The 19036-nt window shown below is 43.7% G+C and overlaps 1 protein-coding gene across 1 annotated transcript in view; it reads left to right on the top strand.

Annotated features, from left to right (window-relative positions):
• Window positions 1-16266: 16266 nt before the first annotated feature.
• LOC8033538 (arylsulfatase B) overlaps window positions 16267-19036 on the top strand; it is a 49592-nt gene continuing 46822 nt past the window's right edge. The window contains exon 1 of the mRNA XM_040211274.3: window positions 16267-16353. Coding sequence (XP_040067208.2) covers window positions 16267-16353 — 87 coding nt within the window. The remainder of the gene's footprint in view (window positions 16354-19036) is intronic.

The raw sequence follows: 19036 nt of genomic DNA on the forward strand, positions 1-19036 counted from the left end.
CAGAACGAACGGTTTGTTCAAGTCTGGGAGCAGTAAACAAGCGTTGTCGGACACGGCTTTTGAAGGGGCTGTGAATGTGCATTGTTGTAGTTCGGCCCAACACCACTTGACGCCTTTTTTTAGAACGTGATTGAGCGGTTCGGATATCTCGGAACAGTGTGGAATAAGATCCCGGTTGAACACAGTCATTCCGAGGTATTTTTAAAGGTTCTTTACGTCATGTGGGCTTGGGTGTTCCGTTAGCGCGCGCAACTTATCTTCGTTGGGGCGGAGCGTGCTTTTATCCACAACGAATCCAAGGAGGTTAATCTTGGGCGCCGCCAACTGAACCTTTCCGGGAGGAATAGTGAGCCCAGCATTACGCATTCGCTCAAGTACAATGTGAAGGTGTTCAACATGCTCCTCGATAGTTCTCGAGAAAACCACCATGTCTTCTGGGTATGCCATGGCAAATTCGTACTTCTAGTTCCCATGTACAACATCCACCAGACGTTGAAAACTGGCTAGAGATATAGACAAGCGAAGCGGCAGTCGTGTGAATTCGAACAAATCTCTCTGGCAGATGAAAGCCGTTTTTGGAATGTCTGATGGGTGAATCTCGATCTGAAGAAACCCGCTATTGTAAACCAGCGTTGTGCACACAGCCACGTTACCGAGTGCGTGCATCACGGAAGAAATGCTGGGGAAAGGGCAGTTGTCTCGTATGGACACATCATAAAGCCGCCAGTAATCCACACAGGGTCTGGCTGTTCCGTCTTTTTTCGGAGCGAGAACAACGGGGAATGCCAGGGGCTCTTCGACTCAAGTACTGAACCGGTGTTGATCATTTCCTCGAGTTCCGCATCTAGATGTGGCTTTTTGTGGACGCTGATCGGTCGAGGGTTGCACCTCCAAGGCGGCGCATCACCGGTTTCCATGCGGTGCAGCAGGATGTTAGTCTTTCCAGGTATTTCCGTGAACATCTGTGAGAAAGATTGCAGGACGAATTGCAGCTCCTGCTTCTGCTGGCTGCTTGAGGGGCACTTTCGCAACGATTCTCGAGCGCCGGCAGGCAAGACGTCCGGCACTGCGGTGAAGTTGCCTGCAGTGGGTGGGTTACGGATGAAGTCCTCCCATCAAGTAAACAGAGTCAGCTCCGGTTGTTGTCCCAGCCGGTATCCACCACCAAAAAAGTCGAGTGTCAGGCTTTTGTGTGTAATGAAATCTCGGCCCAAGATCAAGGGCACCATTCGTCCTGGCATATAAAAAAATGCTGACCCCGCTCCTTTCCATTAAACTGAGTCTGCCCCCCAGGTCACGTAACCCCCCCCCCCCCCCCCGGTCACGTGTCCCCCCAGATCACGCAACCTCCAGGTCACGTGACCCCTCAGTACCGTTCCCTTCAGTACCTTCCCCTCAGTACCCTTTCCTCCTTATCCTGAAGAGCTGCGCTCCAAGTTGGCGTTACATAGAGTTGCAAACGGTTTTAAAATTTTTTTTTGCCTTTTTCACTATGCAGTCAAGTCATTCAATTTCTGACAAGCTGCAGAAATTCATGAATAGCGAGTGCAAATGTTTGCGTTGATCAATCTTTCCTAAATGACTGCCGACGCTGGCGTATTTGATCCCAGCATGGCAAGGCTGACATGATTTGTCGCGAAAACGCGAGACAAAACAATGCGGTGAGGAAAATTTGCCCTCCAGAATTTGAGAATCTGACCGCCTAGGCGACGAAAAATAAATTTTACAACACCGAACGATACTTTGTTTTCGGGAAGCTAGTTTAATTTGATGTACTATACTTAAGGTCCGGCGGTATATGGACGTGTTTTGCTCCGATAAAAAATAAAAGCGGTATAACAAAACCTAAAAATGAAAAAAAAAAAAAACACGTGGCTTGATTGAGCGCGCGCCTTGAGTAACAAAAACAATGTTAAACATTACTTTCCAGAAACTAAAAAAAGTAATAGATGTGTTTATCGCTTATGACGCTACGAGAGTTTGAAATTGAGTGTGAACATGCGATTTTTCAGGCAGGAATCGACTGTTTTCGGTGGTAGTTACGACCATCTAACAGAAACATTTCCAATGCTCATATACCCACACCATATCTGTCTCTTTTATTGTTTATGTTATACGAAATACCGTACCAGAGGAACGCGAACATAACAAACTTTTTTTAACGCAAAAAAAGCGAGAAACAGCAATCCGTTGTGGATGTTCACACTGCCGGGTTTGTGAATGTGAGCCCTTGACGCTACAAAAAATAAATGGTACAACGCCGAACGATACCATTTCGGAAAGCTACTTCAATATAAAAACGTGTTTAGGACTAATAAAAGAGTAAAACTGCGGAGCGCTACCTGTATAAGTAAAACCAGGCGGCACGCGGGGGAAAGCACTGATCTACCAAAACAAAATTAAATACTACTTTCCGGAAGTCAGACAACTAGGAGATATGCTCGATACGTAGCGCGCTATGAGCTCAGCTAAATTACTGCCTTAAAATGACAGCATTTTTGTTTCAATAGTGGGTGAAGAAGACCGCTTTCATGACAAACTTTGGCTTCATCACTGTTTCACTTTTACCAGCTTACAGATTTTCCCATCTTTCTTCCTATATGCTCATTATTATTACATTGCTTTCTCCGTTGAAAGGAGTAGCGCTGTTTGCCTACTACACTGGCCTACATATTAGTGCAGAGGGAGTGAAGTTTCCCGGCAAAACAACGGGGCCAGGGTTTGAGCATTGCAATAATTTAAACTTGGGTTCCCACTTTTTATTTTCACCTTCTGAGTGATTGTTACCCTAAAGAGCGGTGCCGAAGACTTCAAAAACATAGAAATATTTAAAATATGAAACAATAATACAAAATCTGAGAAAATATTTAAAATAATAAAAACTAATACAAAAAAGTTAAGAAACAAGGTTGTGTCCGCCGCGATTCGAATCAACGACCACACGCTAACGAACTAGGCTTCAGTCGCCCGGTCGACCTTCCCTATCTTTCTAGAAGGTTGCATGTTTGCTGAATTCGTTTGGAACCATAGTTAGCTTAGTTTCGTATTTTATATTTTGCTACGTGTTCAGGACTTATTCATAATATTGTAACAATGTTGACGTGTGAAATAATTTATTATTACTGTGTATTTTATGTTTTATAATGCGGTTGGCTGATCCTTTTATTTCAAACGTGTTGAAGATACGAACACAATCTCATCGAATCAGCAGCCTATGTTTCGCACGTTTTGCCGGCCGTGTGCGTTTGATGAGTGGAGTTTGCCTTAGTTTCAAATGTGTCCGAAAAAGACGGAAGCGACTGTGAGACGTGAAACTACGTCAAATCTGCTAAACAGCCAAGATCATGGCACGGGATTTGAGGTAAGTTCGGTTCTTTGTTCGTTAGGGCTAGATTGTTTTCTGCGTTCAAAAGGCTTGTTATTGTGTGTAGATCGCTTGCTTTTACCAGTATTACTAATTGTGCGCGAATGGTGTTAGGCGAGGCTGTTTTTGCTTCTTTTTTCCCCGATGCTGAGGTTGTGTACTCGGTCAGGGTCCATCAGTAGCAGCGGAACTCTTTGGAAGACGGGGGGCAAAGGCGGAAGAGGAAAGGAAGGGGGGGGGGGGTGATTGGTCGCCTCCCTCCGCCGTATTGTTTACTGGTAAACTAGAATGTCTAGAAGAACGCGGTGCCCCCCATCGCCGACGCCACTCTCCGTGCTTGCGTGCGGAGAGCTGGACCCGAGAAAAAAGTGATTGATTGATCGAGCAAGCCCGTAGCTTCCGCCGCCCAGTCGTCTGCAAACGTCTTAATTTTTGCCATTCTTAATCAGAAAAAAATTGCCCAAAATTGGTGCGGCGAGGAATTCACCCCATGGTGATTAATGCATAGCATGCCACTTCCGATCGCAAAAATGTGTGCTCGCGAAATAATTTTTGACGCCGGCACTTATTCTTCGCGAAATGTCGAGCTCTAAAGATCATTTGCTGTACACGCGTTTCGTATGATCCAACGCACGTGCAACGAAGTACACACCTCCAGAGACATTCACGCTGCTTAAAAACGTGAAGCATTTATTCTCTTCCTACTGGTGTCTTTTTTAAAGGCTATCATGTATTAATTACAAGCTTCTGGGGAAATTTACAAGCATGTCCTGAATTAAGATAGTGTCTCGCCAGTTTTTGATACCTATATTTTGTTCAGTGCAATTATATAGTGTTAGACATACCTCACCCGATCCCTGTTTTTGCACTTGGTACGGCCTTTAGCGAATGGTGTAAGTTGCAATTGTTCTTTGTTGTTGAATGATTGTAGTAAAATTGCGAGCTGGTACTAATTGAACACATTAAAAAATAGTTCACAAAAAGTCAAGGAGACAAGTAGAGTAACACGTAGACCTCTTGCAAGCCCAGACTGAACTCCCATAAATCAAAGAAAAACGAAGAAATAAAGAGTGCGGAAGGAGCTCGAGCACAGACTCAAGTGGAACGCGCTGATTTACCTGTTTGCAAGAACCGATTTAAAAAAAAAAAAAACACGTAATTTTCATTTCAGTTAAGATAACAGATTTGCTAAAGCATTAAGACAGCTCCAATCTCTCTCTAAAATCTACGATGGATTGTCGCCTACCTATGGACTGTTTACACTGCTCGTGTATGTCATCCTTGGGAAAAACGTGAATAATTAGCAGACACTGTGAAAAACATACATGAGAATTATTTTAGGCCTTCATTATTCGTAGTATGGGCGACCTATGTCCGCACATCCGTCTTTTACCTGAGCTATTGAGGAAATTGTTTTTACAGTCTTATGCAAATGGGTGGTTAGCACGTTCCATTTGGACCTGTTTGAACTTTTGCGAAAGCTCCTTCCTCTTACTTTTTTTTTCTTTTCTAATTTATGTGTGTTGGGAGTCTGCACTCGTATGAAGTGTATGCATTCCTCTTTTTTATTTCTTGTTTTTTGTGTGATATTTTTCAAGATGTTCAATCAGAATGACCTCACCACCTTACTGCATAGGAAGGCTGTTGTTCATTCTAGATGGTCTGTAAAACAATCTACCTGACATCTTTGCCTCACGCCACAGTTCCTGAAGCACACCTTTTTTGAGCACAGCCTTTCTGATTTCTCTCATCCTCTTTCGTGTTTTCTTTTGAGCTCAATGATCGAGTCGCGAAGGTGCACCAGTATGTGTCCTACGTGTCCCTGTTCTTTTTGTCCTTGTCTTTCAGTGCACTTTTTTTCAAGTTGGCGCATGATATTTTTTATTATATCCTCTAATCTGTGATTCATCTTTATTTTTACTGCGGCCTTTCCCAATTGGACGTTGGCATTCATTTTCGCCACTCTGATGTGAGTGTCCTGAGGCGACACAGAATGACAGTCTTTCCTGCTGAAGTCCTGGCTTCATTGAAGACAGCCAAGGCTCTTTATGGAAAGGTGCTCTATATGCTCAGCAATATAATATCACCTTATTGCTGCTAGGATTGTTTTTAACACAGACTGTATTTATGGGCTGGCCTTTAGCAATTCTGTTGCCACTCACGTGGAATGAAATCCTGTAGGGGAATGGCGCATTTCATTCGTAAGCGGAATTCTGAGTTGACAACAGAAGTGCACTGCGTTGCCTTGCGTTGGGGGATTGGTGGCCGAGTGGGTTAGCACACACCAGATTGGAGCACGTAGAGCGAAAGCTTGCGCTGAAGAACCCAAATATCCTAGGTTTGACGCCCACCTCTGCCCATTTTGATCTGGATGAGCATCGTACCGGCGTGCGGTCGTGTATCACTACTTCGTGGTGCAGGTTGAAGGTCCCAGGCTAGGAGTCGTACTGCACTGGCTAAATTGCTCATCTACAACGAGTGACTCATCCCAACTTTGAAATGGCTTACCAAATACACACTGTATACACCGACGCATGTTTACAAACCAAACCGGAGCGCCCCTAGCGAACGCCACCGGCGCCGCGCATGCTCGATGGAGCGGGGGCAAGAAGCTCGCCGTCGCCCATAAACAAACCATTGAAATGCGATGTTGTCGGCGTCGGTGTGAATCTCGCTGCCCTTTTTTGCGTTCGAATGGTTGATTCTACGTCTTTCTGTCCATGTCTGACTATCTGAGCTGCCTCAGAGTAATTACCGAGGCTCGTTACATCACAAAACTTCGCGTTAATAATGTGACCTGCAGCGATTCATTCCGCGTGGACGCCGCAGATTGTACACCCGTGAGCGATATGAAGGTGAACAGCCATCTTCTCATTTTTGACGCTCCTGCAAGTTTTGGAACAGGTTCTGTTCCAGAAGAGGGTTAGAACACAAAGATTAGACCCCAAGCCACGTAGCATTTTGACTGAGAGTTAATATAGCTTTAGAGTTCCGTAAAACAGGCAAGAAACCAGGTAAGGTGTTCACCTTCATATTGCCGGCTGCGTACGCTAAAGCGTGATTTGCGTGATGAGATTTCGCTCGCAAGTTTCAGTCGCGATGTCACTCGGGCTGCGAAAGCGTGAACCGTAAATGAGATGGTCGACTTCGATACTGAAAATCCCAATTAGAATCGGACCAAGTGAGTGAGGCATAACGAGTCGGTGATGGCTACTGGTAACAATGATCAACATCTCAATGTATCTACTGTTTACATCGAGCCTGCTTACAAACCTTCAAACTTAAGTCTTTTCTAGGCCTGCACTTATTTCTTATCGCAAGTACCGGGCCATACATTTGGTTTACGGGCCGGTGTTCTTCTAAAAGAGCAGACGACAAGCAGAAATGTTTGAAAGAGCAGTCGACCGTTCGAAGGATCAGGCGGCCATTTGAACTTGAAGGCGCACTGAACATAGTGCGCAGGTGGTCCGCACAACTTGACGGTATTCCGGCGTTCATGTTGAAACAAAAATAAATCTGATGATTACAAGTATCCGTGAATTCAACCGAAATTGCTTCCCGCCAAAGCGATCGTGGTCCGACGGCGTCTTTTTTTACCTCTTCACGGCACATTTCCACCTACTTGGACGAACCGAACACATGAAAATTGACCTTCAAACATTTCTCGACTCTTTTGGTATAGCCCCAGTTGCGGCGTTTTAACGAGAAGGCCGGTTTTTCTCTGGTCCCTTTCAAAACAATGCAGGAATACACGTCTAACATGGGGACATCCGCCCACAGCCCCAGACCGGAAGTGCGTCCGACGCGCCACCACCTTGCCGTAGCGTACCCTGGGGGGGTGTCTGGTTTGCCCCCTCTCTGAAAAACAAGTCGGTACGCCACTGTCCACGAGAAGGTGGCCGTGTAACGTGTCATCACGAAACGCAGGGAGAATAAAAAAATGCAGTATTCTACCTGCAGTTGTGAAATGATTTCAGACGGCCAATGGCAGGTGAGTGCTGGCAGAATTCAGGGGAAATTATTCTCCCGGCTTCCAGGAGATCGACAGGGCCGAATTCTAGAGGTAATCTGGAAGAGTACCTGTAGGAAAGCGATCAGTTGTCGACAAGTAGGTTTCAGCGCACTTACGTTGACGATACCAGGTTTGAAAGGTGTAATCCGATATATATGTTGACATGGGCATGGCATATTCACTCAAACGCGAAAACGAGAAGGAAGGTGTCCGTGAAGATTCAACAGAATGTAGCACAAGCTGTCATTTGTAGAACCGAACTCTAAACGCATCACGGAAAAACATTCATGAGCTTTTTTTAAGAAATCGCTTTTTTCCGATGTACGGGGAAGACATAACGAACGAGATATTGTTTACTACACAAGCAGAATTAATCCAGAGCAGCAACGCAGGGCGCGCCATACGCCAAACTTGGTCCACATCCGCAAGCAGGAATTCCGAGATTGCCAACGGCTAATGCGTCCTCCGTCACACCACGCGAGTACGCTTCTGCCATTTCCTGCGGACAGAGAGCGGAGTGAAGCGATGGCGAGTCTACTTCTGATTGCTTCGGCAGGTACTCACCTTCTATCACGCTTTCAGCTTAGAGAGAAAAAGAAAAGAAGAGAGGGAAAGCCCAAAACAGAAGTGCACACAAAAAAGGCTTATCTTCACTAGGGCATCAATGACCACATCGAGCGGATTTGTCACTTGTACCCGAGGTTGATAAAGCAGTGAATGCTATGTGTGTCCTTGGGCTCCAGGCAAGTGCCGTGTTCTGCCTCATCACCAGCTTCTAGAGTGTATTCACGTGACCCTAACCGGAGACACGATTGGCCTAAAACATGCATCGCGTCTATCACTGCTGTCAATACCGAGTGAACAGGACAGCTCTGAAGTCCAGTTTTTGAACTTCCAAACAAGCCGTCCAGCCCGAAAGTGACCAAGACGGTGCGAGTTTGTAGATACTATGGTTTACACCGTATAACCCACATTATATTTTCAATGAAAAAATAAGCGCGACTATTTTTTTTGCGCACGATGTCCACAAAAATAGGTAAATAAATGTATTTATATTTAACCAATAAATCAAAAATAATGTGTACATACACTGCTGGATTCGCGTTTTTAACTTTCAAATTTTTTTACGAGAGAGGTTCATATAAAAGACACCACGAACAGCAGATCTTCCGTCTTTCAACAAACGATGAATCGCCGACACTCGCAAGCGGAAGGTTGCCATGCTGCGCGAACGGTTTTTGAAAGATGCTGCGTAGGGTACTTCGGGCGCAACGGCTTCGCAGCCGTTCGAAGTGGAAAGGATTCGGGACGACGAAGTAGCGACTTGCATCTTCAGTAAGCTAACGGTTCGTGTTTCCCCGCTAAATTTAGCTGGGAAACATGAATAAAATTAGTTTCACTGCAAGATTTATTGGGAAAATTGACGTGACGTGACATAAGTACCAATTCATGTTCTCGCTAAATTTGGCGGGGAGGTTACACCGATGGCGACCCCCACACCGCTTAACGCGGAAACGGGCACCTAAGAGCTGCGATTTTAAGTCCATTGTTTGAATAAAGCCCTAAACACATGCGCGTCAAAACTGTCCGATCCGACCTGGGAACTGCCGGAACGAAGTTGGGGGGTGAGGGTTTCCGCAGCATTGGAAAGTGTCGAAATCTCTCGCCTCCGACCGTCGTATTGCCTGATCGGACGTTGAATCGGACGGTTTCGTCGTATGTGTGTTTCGCCCTCAACTTGCTTTCCGAACTTATGCACTACGTCACATTGTCACACGTCAAGAATACAACCATATTTCATTTCTCTTTCAATCTTCAAAATCCACAATTGATTAATTGGTCCAAATATCTAAATTAACTTCACTTTAAGGATGTTAACAACGGTTAACCAATTACATGACCGTTATGCACTATAAATCATTCAACTAGTGCCTCGGCCATGTGACGTTTTGCTTGCATGACCTAAACGGCTATATATCATTATAAGGGGATATATTTTACCCATATATGTCGTATATGGCAGTATTTGAACATTTGTACAGCGATGTATGCTTGTATTTGCACGCGTATATGGTGATATCTGGCCGTATTTGCTCCCATATGTGCAGTATATTGTCATATTTGACTCTTTATTATATCATAGATGGCGTGTATAAAATATATTTGGGCAATATCTGACAATTTCAGCTGTACATGAGACAATCGGCCAGTGCAGTGCAACCATTGCCTGCATACTTTAAGTTGCACCACAGAGTAGCAATATACAACCGCACGCCGGTACGGTGTTCATCCGAATCGAAACGGGCAGGTACGAAGATTAAACCCAGGTTCACTGGGTTCTGTTGTGCGAGCGTTCACTCCACGTGCTTCAGGCTGGTGTGCACTAGTGCGCTCGGTAACCGATATAGCATGAACGCGAATGAGTCAAAGACGGAACACTAGCTGCTTTTGCTTCGTAATTTAAAGATGTTCTTTTACCGCTCCCACATTCGAATCTAAAGAAACATTGCCAGTCAAGGGCATTGCTCAATACAAAAGTTTCTGTTCGCGGTTTAATCTCGATGTAAAATTGTCGAATATCATGTGGCATACAAAATGTAAACTTCGGCTATTTTGAGGACCATGTTTATTGCAGAAAGAGGCCGCCACGCAACAACCTGAGCGCACCATTTTTCTTCATATGCTATTATTAATTAGTACGCATGTGTGACCCAGTTCAGAGATGTAACCCTCCATTAAATAGGGCTGCATCGTTGACAGCAAAATCGCTCAAGTACGAGCTCATTTAGCGCAACTGCAGCTGCTGTGGGCGCTGCAGTGTACTCCTTTGTAATATGCTTTTGAAACGTTATGCAATTCATTACGTTCGCATTCGTCATTTCTACAGCTTTTCCTACAGCAGTCGCAGGCAAATATAGTATGTTACTTGAGGGTAATGTAGTCTCCAACATTTTGAAAGTCACCTTGGACGTTGAAGTTTTAGACGGTTGTGCTGGACTGACTTTCACCACGCATTGCGTGAAGATGATCAAAGAAAGGAAGTTTTGTTCTATCTCTCCCTAAAAACTTGTCTAAGGCGAACATGTGTTTAGCATCGGGGCATAAATTAACTGTCCAGGCTCATGTTTTTTTGTTTTTTTGTTTACTTTTGGAGGTAGTACAACTTACGTTGGTGGTTTGGCTATTATACATATGTGTGACATAATGGTCGTTTCAGGAGATTAAAGTATCGGCTTCACCCTCCAATTTCCAATTCCACGAAACACATGTTTTTATAGTGCTCCATTTCCCAGTACTTTTAATTATGATTTTTGATTATGAATAAAAAATTCATGAGCACTTAGATGGCTTTAGAGTGTTCGTGACAATCAAATCATATTCCAATATTTTGACCTGAAATTTTTAAAACCGACTTAAAGAAGCCCGTAGTATCAAACATCTCAGATTTTTATCTATTACATTCGTGTGTTTTATCTCGGAGTAGCAAACCATGGCAGATCTGACTGGCACCAAAAAAAAAAAAAAAATGAAGTAAGAAGTTTTTTGTATATAAAATACTTATATGCGATAAAAAAAGATCTCAGTATAAAAAAACTAGATCTGCATTTATTACAAAATTATTAGTTTTTTTTTTACATTTGATTCAGGATTAGGCAAACGTAAACATGTTTGGGCGGGTCAAAAGGTAAAAAAATACGTACCTTCACGAACCATGTCCTAAGCAGTTAGGAGCCCGACATTCCAAAACCGATTCAACTTTCTACCGTGTGGAAACTATTTATTTGCACGTGAAGTGTAGCAGATTATTTTCAATCTTCGGTGGTGTTGCTTGCTTCACTCACTTTTTCTTCTTCAAGTTCCCGAGCCCGTGAAAATACGCCGATGATGAAATGTCTTTCGACCTATTTATATTCCCTGCCGTATTCTGGATATGCCGGGATTATATGAGAAGTCGCTGGTGCGTGTAGCTTATAACGCTTATTATTGTGGTGGTGTCAAAATCGATGTGGTGGTCGTTGTTGTCAGAGTTCTCTGCGACCACCCTCCGTTCCTGGTCAAATTTGCACCCATAATGTTTGTCTTGCAGTATTTTTTACGGATTTTCTTTGTCTCGCCGATGTAAGTGTCGGAGGATTCAAAGCGCGGAACATGGTATACAGCCCCTTGTGCATTTTTTTTTTAGGAGGTCGGTCTTTGTGTCGTGGCATCAGGAGCTCAAGCTTCGATACCGGCTTGTGAGCCACCTGAATACCTTCGTTTGCCAGCATACGCGCCAATACCTCGCTTGTCCCCTTTATGTAAGGAACACAGATGCGGATGTTCCGGCGGGACTGCGTACTATTTTGAGGCTGCTGGTTCCTACGACCACTATTTTGACTTTGGCTCACGCAACAGATCAAGCTCAGCCGTTCTTTTTTTAGGTCGGCGATGACACTTTCCTCTTCGTTTTTTTTTCTCTCTCTCTTTGTAGAGCAGATGTTTTTGTTTCTGGACAGGAGGGTAGTAGCCATCAACAGTTTGGGACTTGTAGTGGGTTATGAGTCAAAATAGAGGTAACGTCCAGTATAGTTCGGTTCTTTGTATACTGCGAACGTCAGATGCTCTTCGTGTCACTTGACAAGCACATCTAGGAACGGTAAGCTGTGGTCTTTTTCGCGTTCTGCTGTGAACTGAACGGCCGATTCGAAGGAGTTTAGATGTTCCAGAAAGTTGCTAACTTCTGTCGTTTTGACGATACTGAAGCAATCATGCGTGTAGTGCACGAACACTTTGGGGCTTCTGGCAAATGACTGTAGTGCCCTCGGTTCAACGGCTTCCCTTGTTAGATTAACGACCGAGATGAACGCTTTCATTGCGATTCCGCTTTTTTGGATGGAGATATCCGTTTGAAAGCGGAAGCAGGTGCTGCTCAGCCAAAACTCAAGAAGGCGGCGCAGTTCATCTACCACAAGGAGAGGCGGAAACGTCCCCCTTCCTCCAGAATTCTGCCTGACTTCTTCTTCTTAGGTTTAGGTTTTGTTTATTTTTTAAACACTAGGTCTAGTGTAACAGAGATAAAGGCAGATCGATTCTGCCTGAGGTGGCCCTATTACCCGCTTACACTGCTAAGCAGGCGAATTCTGCCCTTCATTTCCCTCACCCTGAACTCTTCATCTGTCACCTATTAGAAGTATCGAACGTTTTAGGCTTTTATCTAAAACAAATGTAGTTTCTGTTCGTTGTAATCTTTATATTGAAATTAGGCTACCATAGCAGAAGTGACCGGTAGGAATCATATAAACTTGAATAAATATTTATATGGAACATTTATAAACTATAAATACCATATTTAAAACTTTAATAAATAAAACTAATTTTAATTTTTTTCGGTATTGTTTTTTATTATGCGAGTGAACTTCAGGTTCTACCCATAACCTTTTTCCACTCCCATTTTGCTGGCAAACACAGCTGGTTCAAATGCACCCCGAGCATAAGATTTCAGCCAGAAAAGAACTGGGATAGAGGAGCAGAGAAAGCCATAAAAAGATGCTGTCACTGACATTCTAAAAAATGAACGTCCATGATGTGTGGGTTATTGTGGAGGGATCTGCCATTGAATCGCCTTGGTGCGTGGAGCAGCCTTTTACAATGCACATGAACTGGAGGATATGTTCACAAGCGATAGCTTCTAGAAAGCTACTTTTCTCAGATTTTCTCTCGTTTTCCTGGTTTCTTTGCTTGGCACGAACGTAGCTATAATCGCTGATTGTTTAAGAAACACAGTGCTCTAGTTATAATATTTGAGATTGTTGCATCAAGATGCGTTCTTCGCCGTTCTTATTTCCAAATGTTGCAGTTCCACTGAGTGCGCAATGTTAATAACATGCTCGGCATACACCTTGCACCGTCATTTTTGAGGTTTTCAATAAATATAGTAGAAAAAGTTAGAAAAAAACGTCCATCTTTCCTTTAATTGAGTGGCGGATGTTATATTAAGAAGAGAGTGAATTGAAATTTGCTTGAATTATGCTCAGTTGTCTTCGGATAGCATTGCTCTTGAGAGTTGACAAGATGACCTTTATTCATGTGTGCTTAAGTTGAAATCCTAGCGTAGTCCTCCTTCACCAGTACAGAAAACTATCAGGTGGTTGGCGCCCTGCTTTTTTTTTCTATGTAGAACGGTGATGCTACATAATAGGTTATGCGGTTTGGACCTTAACCTCAACAGTGGGATTGAAACAATAGCAGCTGTGCCCGCGGTAAAGAGGTCGCATGCGAAAACGTCTAGCGTGTTCGTGTGCGATCTTTTTTGACATGTCTGCCTCAAATTTATAGCATGCATTGGCGCCAAATTATTAAGTAGGTCTTGGCATTTTTTTTTCGTAAACGGTATTCAGATTAAATATATCGAGCGGTTCTCATATGTGCACAAGTGCTTAGGAGACGCATCTCGCTGAAGTGTAAGGAAGCAAATACGTAAGCTTTTACATGAATTTTGTGTGCCTCTGAATGTTTGGACTTAATGCTTTATGTTATGGGGTTTGCAATCCCCGACATTGGTTTGCCCATTTTTATGCCCCAAATTTTGGATTTAGGATTCAGCGGCAGTCAGTCGTGATCTACTTGCGCTGTGTTTTTTTAAACGCTCGAAGTTAACGGAAATGACTCATGTCATCTTATCTCATTTTGGATTTAGGATTCAGCGACAGACAGTCGTGATCTACTTGCGCTGTGCTTTTTTAAACGCTCGAAGTTAAACGGAAATGATTCATGTCATCTTATCTCAATCATATTAACAATATGTCCGTTTTAATTTGCTACGGGCAAAGTCTTTACGCAGATTTTGAAGGCACTGGGAAGCGCTTGAAATATCTCTTTAGTAACTCCGTTTCCTCAATTCAACAAAAAGCTCTGCTTTTATTTATTTTATACTAGATTGAGAGGTTACTCAATTATCCGTGGTGTTTTGTACTTGTAAAATATATAGCCGAATAAATAGTGAGTGGCACAACTATCTGTAAATATTACAAACTAAGCCACATAACCAATCAGCAAAGTTTTCCAGCTAAAGCTTGTATCAAAGATGAATTTGGGCATAAATTTTACCTAGTGTAGTTTTGAGGCAGTTGTACTGAGTCTGCAAATACCGCTTTCAAATCTAATTGCCGAACGCTGAAATTGTTAGCTTAACGCGCAGCTGAAAGCGCTTGTATATAGATTTAGAAGTATAATCTACTGCATAAAACAAACGTGCGCAGGAAGGACCTTAAACTTTGCTTTTGTGTTTGCTGAAAATCCCGCGGAAATCGCAATCATTGGATAACCGCGTCACACACCTGTGTTTTGCTAGTGCTTAGCACGATGCTGCATACCTCGCAGAAAGGCATTACTGAATTAGTTTGCTCGTTGCGTGGTGATATAGTTAAAGTGTAAGCTTCGAAATATAATTTCGATATATAGTGACCAATAAACTTAGAAAGCATAGTTTCCTTTGCTGTGGGTACTTGAGAAACAAGTCGACTAAAAGTATATTAGTTGTGCATTTAATAGCGACGTGAACTTGAGAAAGTATGTTTAAGTTAAATGTTTGAGTTTCCTATTCGCATACTCACTCAAGTCATACATGTACATAAGTCACTACTAAAGCAAAACACATGCTAAAAGGATAAATAATGCGCAATTTAGATATTTAAGGCTTATTACAAAATAATTGTAACTAAAAAGTTATATTTTTAATATTAAAAGCTTACAGTTTGGGTAATTTTAACATATTAATATTTTGCTAGAGATTGTTCGTGACCAAGCATTCTTGTACTCTTCGGGACGCTCTTCGCAAGGTATTAACGTGTACACGAGTTTACTGCTCAAGAATAAAATGATAAGACCGGTTTTAGATCGCTCGCATAGAAGGTAACTTGGAGGTGGTATAAGTTGACGAAGTGCACCTCAAAACTACTCGAGAAATGGCTTTCCTGGATTTTGTAGCTCGAATGTAAAATGTGCATTTAATTTCCAAGCCATTATCCCATCAAAACAGGACCACGAACCATGGATTTAAATGTCTTATGTGGCACCTCGTGTGATGTTTAAAATTATGTACATGTTCCGTTTAGAATAACCATTCGAATTCGGATAGTAGTCCCAGAAATCGTCGAGCATTACGATAAATTGCTTTCCTATAGTCAGCTTAAGAAACACCGGGCATGGCGAGTCCCGAACAGCTTTCTCGCTCGTCCGTCAATCCGGTTGCGCCATTAGCCGAGAAGACCGTGGAAAATCGAAGGGACGTGCCAGGATTCCTTTAAGATGTTTTCAATATCCTGGTGCACGATAAGGAAAGCACGGCAAGCTCCTTTTAGAGTCTCCCACTCCATATACCTCAGCAGAGCGAGAGCTGAACAGGAAGCGAGTGGAATCCTCCCCAGCGCTGGTGCTGCGAAGGTCGCAAGAGTAGCAGACTCTGTGAGAGGAGCTTGGTGTTCGTTTTTCTTTTTCTTCTTTAAACTGCAAAGTTACCGTTCTGTAATGTGCTTCAAATAGCCTTTATTTTGTAACTATACCCTGATTTGCGGCAGTGTTTCACCCGTTCTACATATATTTGATTGCCGTGATCACGTTCCCTACGTCTCGAAGTTAGCCTTTCTCTTAGGCGCTTCGTTCTTTTCGTATTTTCGTGTTAACATTTAGATTTTCCAAGGCACACGCATATATATATATAGACATTCTAAGTAATATACTTGCTATTCTAACGCTTGGTGCTAGAACATAACTACGTTTGATATAAACATAAAAATAAAAGTGTGCCTCAGTGCTGGAAACTTACACAAACCGCCCCCCCCCCCCCCCCCGATATATCACACGCTTATATATTCTTATATCACCTTTATGCGCCCATCAAGAGTTGACTGGAATGGTTTTCCTGCTGATCTTCCTCGCGCTGGGCGTATCAGCGTCGAAGAAGCCTCCGAACATTATTTTCATGCTGGTGGATGATCTGGTAAGTGAGCTCTTTCCTTCAGTGTCATCGAACCTCGAACAATCGTTTCAAATAAGGTGGAGAACTGGGCCAGTTGGTTGACGTTATACATGATGGGGAAAACAGCTCAGAAAACATGGACTACGAAGAGGAACAAACACGACAGGACAATGCTGTACTCGCAACTGAAGAATTTTAATAAAGGAAACAAAGACAGAAAAACCATACACAGTATCTTAAAAGATTGCACAAAAACAAAGGACCACTCTCGCCAACCGTGAAGCTTGTCAATAACCTACCCGTTCACTACGTGACTCATGTTTTGCCGCAGGAACGAAATTTCTTTGGCTGACAGCGTCAATGACGGTTCACTTACACACGAATGACCATGACACAGAATGTGGAAGGCCTCAATGATCTCTCTTGTCACCCTATCCTTGTGCGCTCCCAGAACGGTGACTGTGCCAAAGTCGGGCCGACACTGGCAATCTCTGCAATGAACGGGCAAAAGCCCCCCCTACCGTAGCTCCGAGCGAATATGAGTGCTCACGTAATCTATCATTCAGACATCTTCCTGTTTGCCCCACGTAGCACCTATTACACGACAAAGGTATTTTATATACCACACACGAAACACAAGGGACAAAATCCTTTCTGTGCGCCTTGGTGCACTTCGCGCTGGAACGCCCAACTATCCCTGCACTAATCCTGGAACACATCTGGCCTATTTTTTTGGGCGCCGAAAACACTACCGGAATTCCATATCTGCCACCAACTTGTTTTAAGTTATGGGAAACGCGGTGGAGGTAGGGACAACTACCACACGCTTCTTTTCTCTTTCCGGCCTCGACCTCTCCACCCCCTTAGCTTTCTTAAGAAGTGAACTGGCTACTTCCGCCAAGAGAGTCGACAGGAACCCCGATTTCTTCAATCTACTAATTTGTTTTCTAAAACTGTCGGTTATCTTGTGGACACATGATTTTTTGCGGGCTGACCCAAGGCATGACACCGCTAGGACGTCTTAACCACCGTCGAATGGGAAGATTTAAAATCCAGTATCGCCTTTTTGGAGCACGGGCAAAGCGACCAACATATAGTGTTATCACCCGGGTACGTCGTCAAATCAAAGAACTGTTGAGCCCTTTCCTTTGGCTCTTCACACGTAAATCTCAGGCCCCCACCATACTACATGGCCCCCACCATACATGTAAGACGGAGTGTAAGACGGAGTAAATACTGGAACACAGCCCCTATATGGGGAAACAGACGTAGCCTTCTAAGTGCCAACAGTTTTCGCGTGATCCTTCCTGCTTATCAAAAATGAGTTGGCGAATATATAGAAGCAACTGCTTATACTTAATTTAAAAACCACATGTGAGGATACTCTAGAAAGGACCGTGCTCTAAAAATTCTAGAAATGTTATACGGTAAGGCGAATAAAATGAAACGAAAATGTTTAAATCAGTGTTTTTTTTCTTTTTATAGAAAATCCAGAAAAAATAGGAAAGCTTTTTTGACGTCTTGACATTGCGGCCAGTTAAAATTATGAGACTCCTGATAGTAGAATTACAATGTATTCATTCAAAATAAAACATCATGAGCCATGCCGTTCTGTGAAGGTGAATGACCAGCGAAGCTCTTTAGCTCACGACGCACAATCCCCCCCCCCCCCCGGACCCGAAGGAAATTAGACACGCGCGACGGTAGCGCGACCAGGCGGAAAGTATAGACGTGCGACGGGACCGCCACCCCGGGTGAACGGAAGTAAACTATGCGCGTAACCGCTTGAAGCGGCAGTTAATATAGGGCGGTGTGAGCGTAGCCGGGGCCGACGAGGTTCGCAAAGCGGGAAATCTTTGCGAAACCTTTATGACATAACTGAAGATGGTGCCCATTCATAATTAATCTACTGAATAGACCTATTGCTAAGTTACCGAAGCATCAAGGAAAATGCTGTATTACACATATCGCACGTGCCGGCGTCTACAGCTGTAACTGTTCTATAGCAAAAGCATAAAACAAACGGCATCTTGCACGCGCGTTTGTCAACGCTTTATTTTGGCTATTTACTTTATTTCATACTGGCGCATGCTCCCCTATACTCACAAAGCCTGGCGACGGAGCCATAGGCTGCTCGGTCGCAGATTTGGAGCTGGAGAATCTTCTAGCACAGAACATCAAATAATCATTTCTTGAAGAACCTGGACGTCAGCGCACAACCTTTGCTGCGGCGAGGACCCGAAAAACACTTGTCTGCTCAGGAGAAGTGCGCTTCGGTGTCTTGCCGCAGCGGGGCGCCAGTCACGTGGCTATCCCCTTATTCGTTGTCTGCCGCTCCTGCTTTTCTATTTCGGCGGCCGCCTCTCGTGACAATCTGCCATGCTTTGTCAGTATAGAGGAAACTATCACACGGAGAAGGCGTCCACGTGCGGCGCGTGCGGCGGCGCGAGCGTACCGTTTTGTCATTGCACACGAAAAATCCACGGAACTCAAGCCATAAACAGCTTCGCTGTAATTTTTTCTCGACCCCGGAACAAAACAATACAGCTGCGGGGCAAAATGTTACACCCGCTGGGGAAAAAAATAGGAAAGCTTTTTGCTTGCACCCTGAACATTTGAAGTATGCCCTGTGGAATCATTAAAAATTTTCGTGAGCCAACTCGTCGCACGCCATGCACTGGATACACACAGAACCGGGCGGTGC

Source organism: Ixodes scapularis, unplaced genomic scaffold (assembly GCF_016920785.2).
Source record: "Ixodes scapularis isolate PalLabHiFi unplaced genomic scaffold, ASM1692078v2 PGA_scaffold4__175_contigs__length_147842914, whole genome shotgun sequence".
Taxonomy (NCBI): domain Eukaryota; kingdom Metazoa; phylum Arthropoda; class Arachnida; order Ixodida; family Ixodidae; genus Ixodes; species Ixodes scapularis.